The sequence below is a fragment of the Juglans regia genome, chromosome 7 (genome assembly GCF_001411555.2).
Source record: "Juglans regia cultivar Chandler chromosome 7, Walnut 2.0, whole genome shotgun sequence".
NCBI classification, from domain to species: domain Eukaryota; kingdom Viridiplantae; phylum Streptophyta; class Magnoliopsida; order Fagales; family Juglandaceae; genus Juglans; species Juglans regia.
The window spans coordinates 31,337,468-31,349,528 of NC_049907.1; the positions used below are offsets into that span (position 1 = coordinate 31,337,468).

Below are 12,061 nucleotides of genomic sequence, written 5' to 3' on the forward strand. Positions count from 1 at the left end.
TTAAAGTACATTTTTTATGAATACAAGATGAATTTAGCATTTAGCTATTACATTCACATAAGTTTCTACATTGGAATAGCCATTTTTTCATTATATGACAATAAAATAATATAAGATGAATTTAACTTTGACTATTCACATCAAATCTCTAAATTTGATTATCCATTTATTCATTATATAGTAATGAGTAATTAATAATTTTGAAAATTTTTTAATTTTTTTAATTATGAATTTATTTATTTTATCATATTTTACTATTCATAATATTATATATTAATTAGTAATTGTATTCTAATTATATTTTTTCAATTGTCATTTAAAATGGAGAGAGAAATAATTGATATTAAAATGAGAGAGAAAGAAAAAATATAAAAAGGATTTGATGAATGAATAGTGTGTTCCAAATTTGGAAATTAGTTTATACTTTACTGTGGCTAGAATATAGCTAATTCAATGTGAGAGATTTTATGACCTAATAGCTAAATTCTCATTGGATTTAGCTTTTAGCTAATCCAATGAGAATGCTCTAACACGATCCATTAAGATAACAGGTTGACATGACACGACTTGTTTTAACCCATTACTGAATATGATACGAAATAGATTGACTTGACTCGTTTAACCTGTTTACGTTAATGGAATATTTTAACTTTATAAAAAACAACTCAACTTTTTCAAATTTCAAAACAAAAATTATATTATAACAATATTTTAACATTATAATATTTTTATTCAATTTTTTCTCTTCTTTTCAAGAACTCAGTAAATACTTAAATCAAACTATCTCATTACTATTTACAAATCATCTTACTATTATTTATAAAATTTTCATCTCATCTCATTCTCCAAGCACTATCCTTTACTGAAGCTAGGAAAACTTTGGCTACAACCATGAAATCCTGTCTTCCCAAACGTACAAGATCCGATGTACACTGTCAATTTTCACATCTTTAGCATTGTTCATCCGGGCCGGGTTTTTTTCCGGCCCGGTCCGAAACCCAGAAAATCGGATTCCGGTTTGGGTTCCGGCCCGGATCAAAACGGATTCGGAACCCGGATTGCGAAACCCGGACCAATACGGTCCGGGTATCGGGTTAAAACCCGGTACCCAGGTCTTTTAAAATAATCCCATGTGTTTGGCTCCCCCCTCGACTCACCTCTCTCTCTCTCTCTCTCTCTCTCTCTCTCTCGTCTCTGGTTCTCTCTCTCGTTGCGCTGCGGTAGAAGCAGAAACCCTAGGTCCCTAGCCGCCACCATCGTGACCCCGTCGCTACATCTACTTCGTCGTCGCCCCATCTCTCTCGCCGTAGACCTTTGCCTCTAGGTCGTTGTTCCGGTACTCTCACTCTCTCGCTCGCTCGCTCGACGAAGAAACCCTAGCCTACCTCCCTCAGTGCCGACGAAGAAACCCGCCTCATCCTCGTGACCCAAGGTTTGTTCTCTGCAATTTTGGTCCGTTTTATTCCGATTTGGGCCTATTTTATTACCTTGGAATGACGACGATGAAATGCTACGGCTTGTGTAGCTTTTGTTCAGGTAAGATCTGGGTTTTTTTTTTTGTTAAACATTGGTATAATGTATATGCTGTAAGTTTGATAGATCTGGGTTTTTCTTTGCATTTATGCACCAAAGAATCTCATAATCTCCATACACTTGCCCATATAGTCATTTATAAGAGTTTATTTGTCTTAATGTTGTTTGGAAGCAAACTTTTGTTTTTAATTTATCTGTCTTTTAGACTTTTGCTAATGGTGATATTGTTTTGGTGTTTGCAGTTAAGTTGCCTGAACTTTTGGCATATGTGAATATTGAAGAGGAAACGCTGACATGCTTTCAACAGAAATTACTTGATTTTCTCAAGTATCAACTCAATCCTTACTCTCTTGCATTGAAATATAGTATTTGACTGATATAAGTTAATGTAATGTATTATTTATAAAATTTTGAATTTTTTCATGATTCGCTAAAATTTAAAATTGAACAAGTGCATCATCCTACTCATCTTCACGATTTTAAGCAAGACATGGCTCATATCAGGTGTTTTTCTTTCACTTTTCTATGTTTGGTTGCGGGAAAGAAAGGAAATAAAGTATAAATTTTCTTAAATTGTAGGTGTAGATTAGTTATGAACCTGCACTTGAGAGTAAAAAAAACGAATGGAAAATTTACCCGTAATTTGGCCAGATTTAATCCCTGCCCCTTTGTTCTTGTTATTCAAATTCTGCAAACTTCAGATCTTCTTTTAATTTGCTTTTTCTGTTTGGTTCTCATGATAATTCAGGAGGAATAAGGGGTTTTTGCAAAATCATTGGTCGTTCAGTACAGAGGCTGCCATACTACCAATTTATTCTGAACTTACTAGAGTTTTTTTAGTAACTGGGGAAGGGAGTCATTGACAATGGCAACAACTGATGCATGATGGATGATTCTTGCTCTCTCTCTCTCTCTCCTCTTTATTTATTTTGCATTGATAGATAACCGATCGAACTGTGTTGTGGCAGAACTAATTGTACATGTTTTTCTGTTATACATATTTTTGTTGAACTAATTGTTTTTGTTATACATGTTTTTGCTGAACTTTTCTTATGTTATACATGTATTTGCTGAACTAATTGTTTTTGTTTACATGTTTTTGCTGAACTTTTCTTATGTTATACATGTATTTGTTGAACTAATTGTTTTTGTTATTCATGTTTTTGCTGAGCTTTTCTTATGTTATACATGTATTTATTGAACTAATTGTTTTTGTCAGGTTTATGTACACCAATTATATTGCTTCTAGTTTGTACATGTTGTAACAAATGCTCATTTCCCATATAGCATGCAACAACATCAATACTAGTTTCTGATTTAGCCAAGAGAGCTATCCTGTGATTGTTGGAAGAATAGCTAATTGATGGAAAAATTTATGATTTTTTGCAAATAATTTGTTGTGTATTAGAGTTTGATTAAAACAATGTATGTATTTTGTAATATTCTTAACAAATTAGTTCAAACAATGTAATATGTAATTGATTGCATCTTGTATGGCGCATTCATTTTACATGATGAATATTGATTTATTTATTTTTGCATGCATTTAGTTAAAAAGTTAATTAATTGTTTATATGTTGTATTAAGAAGTAAGACTAAAAAGAGATTTATATTAGTTTTCTATTGAGAATATGATTTGAAATTCTAAATGGAGACAAAATATTTGAAGTAAAATTAATAATAAAAAAGCTTTTGTAAAAAAAAAAAAAAAAATATCCGGGTTCAACCTGGAACCCGGACTCACCCGGGTTGCGGCCCGGGTCTGACCCGGACTCACCCGGTCCGGGTTGCGGCCCGGGTTTGAAATCCGGGTCCCAGTCCGGGTAGACCCGGGTTTTCGGGTTGGAACCTGGATGAACACCCCTACACATCTTTGCATTCTCTTGCTAAAGCCTGATTATTTGGAGAATGTGGCTGTAGAAAAGAAAAATATTGACGTCATTACTCATATAAAAAGAGGCAAAGCAAGCAATCCCTCTAGAACTATAACAGAATACCCATCTTTAGTAGATCGATCATGTGATCCACCACCTACATGCATGGTTTCCAAGTTTTAATCGAATTAGGAAAGTAAAAATAAAACAATAGAAAATTGAGCAAATCCTCTCTTTGACAGCTATCAAAATCACGCACCTTTGCTACTAGGGTTCCATGCAGTTTTGAGATATCAAATCTGTACTCAGAAAGAAATCTAAAAGCCAAAGATCAAACCCATGAATACAAATGAAATCCAAAAGTGAAACAAAAGAAAAAGAATTAGGGCAGGTTTGGATTCAGAGATGAAATGAAATGGTTTTAGATGAAAGATGAAAATTGAAAAAATATTATTAGAATATTATTTTTTAATAATATTATTTTGCGATCTGAAAAAGTTGAGTTGAGATTTAAAAAAGTTGAATTGTTTATTATATTTTATGTGAGAATTTAAGAAAGTTGTAACGATGAAATGAGATGAAACAATTTCTAAATCTAAATAGGACCTTAGTAAAAAGGTAATCGAGTTAATTTGTTTGTCATCCAAGAACATAAATGTGCCAAGATAGGAAAGGTCCCCGATACACCATTCAGAGCTGACATCAACAGATTTAACTACTAGGTACTTGATGTACAGACACCCTCCCCTCTCTTCCAAAAATAAAAAAAGTAATTCAAGTCATATAGACAGTACAGTTGTACCACCCCGGTCTCAGATGGATCGAAGAGTTACTTCTTATTACATAATATCATATCTTCACAATACAAGTGATATTTTTAAATACTCCATAAACATAAAATTCAATCCATCTCTTATAATGCAAATCACATCTCTATTTGTTCCCACACAAAACATAAACTTATCCATTGATTTCAACCACATAAATTCTTCTACAAGGTATTCCTTAATTAATCATAACATAAAAACCAAAAAATTCGTAAGTCTCCATACATCAAATTTCACACACTAAAATCCAACTATTCATAAGATAACTCTCTAATAATGAAAATACCCTTAGGTACTCAACATCCCACAACCAGCCAATCTTGCTCAAACTTCTATTCCTGGTCAATAAGCGTATCATCTAAATCATATGAAAAATATTATGAAGATAAGGGGTGAATTATTAACAACTCAATAAGCAAAGGACATATACCAGTGTGACAACCAAGACTTTCTAGGCTTTTGTGTAATTTTTATTTTAGAGTCCATGAGAATTTTGGCCTTGTAGGGAATTAGGGTTTTGAAGCCCAATGCAATTAGGGCTCATGCCCAGCTTGAGGTGTGTGCATGGTAGGGTTGTACAGAAGCTGACGCAACCGGCCGCTGCCGACGTGAACCGGCTGGCCGCGTCAGGAACCGGCCGTCGTGCAGTAATATAGGAACCAATGTTCAGCGGCTCGGTCCCGGTTTGAGGCTGGGCCGGACCACTGAACCGACCGATATAATAAAACTTATTTTTTTTTAATATATACACTAAACAAAACAATGCCGTTCCACTTAAGTTTAAGTGGAACAACGTCTTTCTATATCTATAAGTATACGATAGATAATAGAAATGTAATACCAAACGACGTCGTTTTATTAAAGACTTAAGAAAAAAAAATATGTTTGAAATGATGCCGTTCCACTTCAACTTATGTGGAACGGCGTCATTTCGATATGGAGTCTTCTTCTTCCCCAACCTTCTGCCATTTCCTTATCTCCTCTGTAACTCTCTCTCTCTCTTATGCAACTCTCTCTCTCTCTCTCTCTCTCTCTCTCTTTCTCTCTCTCAGTAGAATCACGCCGCTAGGGGAACCGACGCCGATCGAGAACTGCCTCGATCGGTTTCCTCCTCCTCATTGACCGGTTACAGTCGGTTGCTCCCCCAATTTTTCAGTCCTCGGTCGGCATCAGTTTTGCCCAAAAACTGCTCCGACGATGTCAGTTTTCACCCCTAGTGCATGGTGCTTGACATCCAATGAGATTAAAAATAGGACTTGATGAATCTAGATGGAAATAAGAGAAGGAAGGCGAGAAGGAGCTAGGAATTTGGGCTTACATGCCTAGCATAGGAAGAGCTAGCACTTTTTGCCATGTGTCACGCATGCATGAAAAATCTTTGTTTGTGGAAGGAAGCCTTTGATGTCACCATGGGAAAAGGAACTTAGAAGGAAATTATTAGGATTATGGAAAAAAGGAACTAGGGAAGGCAAGAGACCTTGGATGTCACAAGGAGAGGATAAAGGATTGCTTTTTCGCCATGTGTTTTCCATGCATGAAGGTAGGTAAAAAGTTGCCTTGGAAAGAAGCAAGAACAAGGAGGAAAAAAGGCTACATGCCTAAGGGCTTCTAGAAGAGAAACTTGTGTAAGAAACCCTTGAGGTGGTAGGCTAGGGCAAGATCTTTGTGCCAAAAGAGGACCAATAACATGCTTGTCCAAAAAAAATGGTGAAAAGAAGATCTCCTAGGGAAGAGAAAGGGGTTTGGTAGCCCATGCACTTACACACACACTCTTCACATGCCATTTGGCACTCATGCTTACATGTAAGAGATTGAAGAGGATTTGAGTGAACAAATGACCTTTTAGCCACTAGATACATTGAACCAAGACATGAAATGAAGGGCAAATGAGGAAGGTGAGTTCGGTTTTGGAAGAGGGAGGCACCACATGGCATCCATGCATGAGCTTGTCTCATGCAAGAGGCTCTTTGAAATGTCTATAAAAGGGGACAAACGAAAACCCTAGGACCTTTGGCCATTTTATGCTTCTCTTGTGATTTTTGGTCACTACACAATTTCTCCCAAGTTTCCATCATTTTTCTCACCATCCAAACACTCTCCATCATACCTTCTTCTCATTCAAACATCACTTGGATGTTAAGCAAAGTTAGGAGATATTTTCAAGAGGAGAGACTAGAAGCTCGCTTGCTTTAAACACATATTTGGATTTTTGTAAGTACACCTCTAACTTGTACTTGGATATTTCATGCATATGGCTTGTGAACTTGTTGGTTGATTTGGTTTTTATATGATTGTTTGGGACTTGATGTTCTTCCATGTGTTATGAACTTCTTTTGTTATGGTTATTTTAAAGCATGATTGAAATGGTTTAAGGAAGATGTGTATGATATGGAAAAGGGAATAAGAATGCCATACTAGGGTTCGGTTTTTTTTACAATGTTGTTTAAACATGAATGGTTGTCACTCAAATGTTTTAGTATGGGACTAAACTCAAGAAAATACTATCCATGATCACAAGAAAGGGTTTCGGCCACCCATGAGAAATTCTTTATTAAAGGTTTTTGTTCAATGCATTAGAAGATTCTAAGTTCATGAAAATTGATTGAAATGCATGTTTACTAAGATAAGAGATTTTGGCCAACCCTATGGATGAAGCACGATCATTGGTGTCTTAAGATTGATATGATACAAATGATGTTGGTTAAGCTAGGGTTTTATGTGTTTCGGCCCTTACATGATGATGATTGGAATGTATGCCTATGATTGATATGAATGCAATCGAGTAAGTATAAAGGAACATGTTCGCATGTTATAGTATTTTCAAGCCGTAACGTGATATGTATTTCATGATTGAATGTTTTATGTTTATTATAATAAAGCATTTTGGCATCTCATGGTTATGATGAAGCATTTTGGCATTTCATGTGTCTCATGAAAGTTCTAAGGTCCATTGCCATGTCACATGCCTTGAGATTGTGAAAACACCTTTTTGAAAGGAAAAAAGTCTTTTTAAAAAAGTAAAGTTTTTATCAAGACTCCAAATGCTGGGATGGGGGAATGTCCTAGTGGAACTCCTCTGTCCTCTCAGGACTGTTTGAAATGGAGGGATACCTCTGGATCGATGAAGCACTGTCGGCGGATCTAGAATGGTACCTAAAAGAAAAGGATACCGGAGCGAGATTGCACCTAAAGCTAGTGGGTGCACCTACGGTGAAGGTGAAATGCGAGCTGTCGTATATGAAATTCAAGACGTAGTCACCTTGGTCAAAGTGGTCAATGGTTGATGCGGTAACTAGCAGGGAACACACGTCTCATAAGGGAGCAGTGAGGTATCCAATGTTATGTTATGCTATGTTATAAGTCAAGAAATGCCACAAGCTCATAAGTATGCAACGATGAAAGCATGTTTATGAAAGCCAAGGTTATGAAATATCATGTTTTTATATGAAGTCTTTGGAAGGTCATGAGCATATGTATAAGTTCATGTTCATGCATTCATTGTTAAGTTTGCTTAATATGCTTATGATATATGTTGTACGTTATTTGTTTACTTACTGAGATTTCTCGAAATCTTACTGTTGTATTTACCCACTATCATTCCTCACTCAAAATGATAGAAGTCGTGACAGGTTTAGTCAACGCAAATGACGAAGCGCAAGAGGACAATACTTCCTCCAGAGAGGATCGTGCCTAAGATGGTTATTGGCTTGTCTGAGCCTTCCATTTTGGACCATTTCGAGTGGATTGATAGAGCAATCACAAAGATAATTGAAGACATAGAAAAGTTTAGAAGGTCCCACAAAAGGGACAAGGACTAGGCTTTTGAGAAGTGAGTGAGGCCCGAGTCTCACTAAAGATTAAGACAGTATTATGGAACCACTTTTGGGAAATGATCGTTTGTTTAAGTTTTTAAATGTTTGGTCTCGTGTTTTGGGAGTTCTTTAGAAACTCATACCAACTATGATGACTATTTTGGATTTATGCAAAAAATATTGGGATCTTATGTTTTGGTACTATGACTAATATTCCCTTTAAATTGACTTGAGTTGACTTTTCGCTGCGATATAATGAATATTGCTAATCATTAGTAGGTGCATTGCATCTTATCTATCAAGTACGAGGGGCAGGTAACTCTGGTATTGCATGTCCTGGCGTTTTAGTTTCTGTCAAATCCCAAGTGGGGGCTAGGGGCGACACACAGTATGCAGAACAAAAATATCTTTCAAAATTAGCATGCAAAACAATACATGTTTTCAAACGTAATAGAGCAATGATTTTAAAACATATAAAATCCAGAGTACTTTGGCATAACAAAACTAAGCATCATCATCACATCAAAACAGACCATCTCACAAAGTAGAGACCATGTTCAACTCTTATGGTAGGGTTACACAATCCTTGATGGCCAAATCTGGTAGAGATAGAGGTGAATCTTCCCCTTATTATTCTTGGAGACCCGAGTGTGCACACAAGAAAGATCACATCAAACCACTTTGTTTCCAAAGTGGGAGGACTCAAAGATAGAGAAGTTGGTACCAACCCAAACAGAGCAAAGCAGAACAAAGTAGAGACAGAGTTAGATACAAAATCAGTACACCATGCCAAAGATTTTCAGATGCCATATCAAGACAAAACAGAGTATCGAAACATATTCAGATCATTCTCAAATACTGAACACAAAAGTTAGAGCATATTTCTAATCAATTCACAAATTTTCAAATTTTTAATATCATTTTTTTTCACATTTCAGAGACAGCATGACAAAATAAAATTCATGTCTACACAATGCATGTCAGAAAACATTTTCCCTCTTTCATATAGATTTTATGAGTAATGCAAATAAAAGACCAAGGTTATTTTTCCCAAGTTCTCAATTCATAACAAAACATGCAAAATTTTTAGAAAGTCAACCTCAATCTAAAAATTTCGTGTAAAGCCTAGCATAGGAACCCCGCTTACCTGACTCATGCAGTGTATTACTGACTAGCTCTTGTGTCTGATCTCTAGCTATTCCAACACCTATACGAGAGAGCATGTAACGACATATTAATAACCTACACAAACATTAAAAAAAAAAAATTGATCAACTTGTAGTAATCATCCGACTCTATAATAAATTAACGTAAGCCCCTGTTTAGTAATTATTTCACCACTCTCATGGCAAACAAAAATAGCTCCATTTTCCCATCAAACACTGCCCAACCAGTTGTTCATACCAGCCTGTAACACGAGTATAACCACTCCTCTAGCCAACATTACAACTCCAAAACGACACTATAGTAATCTCCATGCTCACAACCAGCAACCATTAATCTAATTTAAAGATCATCTCTCAAAACCCAAAACAACAAAGCATAATAACTCTCGACAGTCACAACAAAAAGAAAAACACCATACTCACCGTCACATCAACCCCAACCAGCCACAACAATTCCAAACCACCCAACCCTGTCTACACGTTTCATATAATTCTACAATTACAGCCGTACATTTCTGTGGAGAAGAATACTAAAAATTACTATACCTAATTTCGCGTTGTGATGCTTGAAATCAGAGGGACTACATGCTATCTGGACTACACATTGTCCATAAATGGAATTAATTCCTTGTGATCCAGTGGAAATTTCAAAATTCAGTTTATTTAAGGGCAAACACACCGCAACAACAAGAATTCCAACACTCACAAGAGAGGAAAATTACCTTGGCGACGAGAGGGTTGCTTAGTGTTGACTGTGCATGGAGGTGTCTACTTGTGACGTAGGGCTCTAGGGCGGCAACGGGGACAAACTACAATGGACAGATTCTTTTGAGGGAAATAAAAGAAAATATTGAAATACAAAAGAAGAGAAAATCTGATATTCAAAGGGACTGACTAGTGAGCAAAGATCAATTTGCAAGGTCTCATGAAGATGAAGGCCACGGCGTAGTGATTAGTGAACAAAAAAAAAAATCCCTAAGTGAGATAGAGTGGGTTGTGTGAACAGAGAGAAAAAGGAGAGAGAAGAAGAGATCTAGAGAGAAAGCCTTATAAACATGAGGCAATTCCGGAATGCCAGACTGGAAACCTCCAAAATCGCAGCAAGATAATACAGGAAAATAGAAAGGTGAGAGAGAGGGAGGCCCAACTAATCTGAAAGGGATTCAGAGTGTAGAGAGGCGTGAAGTCAAAACTGAACCAACGTGTGAAGAATAAAGGATACGGGGAGAGAAAAATAGGGGAAGATGTAACCAACAGGAGGAAAAAATTGGGGAAGGAAGACAACTGAAGGGGGAGAAAGAAACTTTCCAAACAACGCCGTTTTGTGGTCTCTAGGGCTAGGCTTTACATCCTCCCTCCTTATAAAAATTTCATCCTCGAAATCTGCTACAAGTTATCAAAACTCCTATCGAAAAGTTGTGGGTACTTATCTTGCATATCTTCCTCGAGTTCCCAAGAAGCTTCTTTAGTAGCATGGTTATTCCACATGACTTTTAACCAAAGGTATAGTCTGAGTTTGTAGCACCAATTCTTTCCTTTCTATTATACGAATTCGTTCTTCAGCATAAGTCATATCTTCCTGAATCTGTAAGGGCTCATAGTCAATAATTTGGGTGGGGTCAATGACGTGTTTCCTCAACATGGAGACACGAAATACATTATGCACCCCCGCAAGTGCCGGTGGAAGTGCTACTCTATATGCCATCGGTCCAACTTGATCAGGAATCTCAAATGGCCCGATGTATCTAGGGCTCAACTTGCCCTTCTTCCCAAACCTCATAACTCCTTTCATTGGTGATATCCTAAAAAACACTTTGTTTCCAACCTCAAACTCTAACTGGTTGTGGTGGCCCCAGCCTCCGATTGGGATTTGGCGGAAACTGAAATGCCAGGACATGCAACACCAAGGTTACCTGCCCCTTGTAAATGATAGATAAGATGTAATGCACCTAATGATAACTAACAGTATGTAGTATATCGTAGCGGAAAGTCAACTTAAGTCAATTAAAGGAACATTAGTCATGGTATCGAAAACATTAAATCCCAATAGTACTTCATTATCCATAAGAGTCATCATAGTTGATACGAGTTTGCAATGAACTCCCAAAAACATGGGACCAAAACATAGAACCTAAACAGGAAGTCATTTCCCAAAAGTGGTCCCATAACATCATTCTTGATCTTCAGTGAGATTTGGGCATCACTCGCATCTCTAAAGCCTGGTCCTTATCCCTATTATGGGACCTTCTAAACTTTTTTATGTCTTCAATTATCTCAGTGATTGCTTTATCAATCGACTCGAGATGGCCCATAATGGAAGGCTCAAACGAGCCTATGACCATTTTAGGCACGATCCTCTCTGGAAGAGGTGTTGTCCTCTTGCGTTTCATCATTTGCGTTGACTCAATTTGTCACAGCTTCTATCATTCCGAGTAGGGAATGATAGTGGGTAAATACAACAGTGAGATTTCGAGAAATCTCAGTAAGTAAACAAATAACGTGCAACATATATCATAAGCATATGAAACAAACTTAACAATGAATGTATGGGCATGAACTTATACTTATGCACTTGACCTTTCAAAAGACGTAGTGTAAAATCATGACATTTCATAACTTTTGCTTTCGTAAACATTCTTTCTTCATTTCATACTTGTTCATTAACATACTTATGAGCTCGTAACCTTTATTTACTTATAACATATAATTGGATACCTCACGGCTCCCTTATGCACCGTGTGTTTCCCACTAGTTATCGCATCAACCATTGGGCACTTTGACCAAGGTGACTACGTCTTGTCTTTCATATACGGCAGCTCACATTTCACCTTCACCGTAGGTGCACCCAT

At 36.8% G+C, this 12,061-nt stretch overlaps 1 protein-coding gene across 1 annotated transcript; it reads right to left on the minus strand.

Annotated features, from left to right (window-relative positions):
• Positions 1-10,689: 10,689 nt before the first annotated feature.
• On the minus strand, positions 10,690-11,004 carry LOC108979400. The gene has a single exon (XM_018950082.1). The coding sequence runs from the start codon at positions 11,002-11,004 to the stop codon at positions 10,690-10,692; it is 315 nt and encodes a 104-aa protein (XP_018805627.1).
• Between the last annotated feature and the right edge of the window lie 1,057 nt (positions 11,005-12,061).

What these genes read in the sequence shown, in the direction of transcription:
- LOC108979400 (XM_018950082.1), bottom strand. Translation starts at nt 11,004, where the DNA reads ATGAAAGGAGTTATGAGGTTTGGGAAGAAGGGCAAGTTGAGCCCTAGA.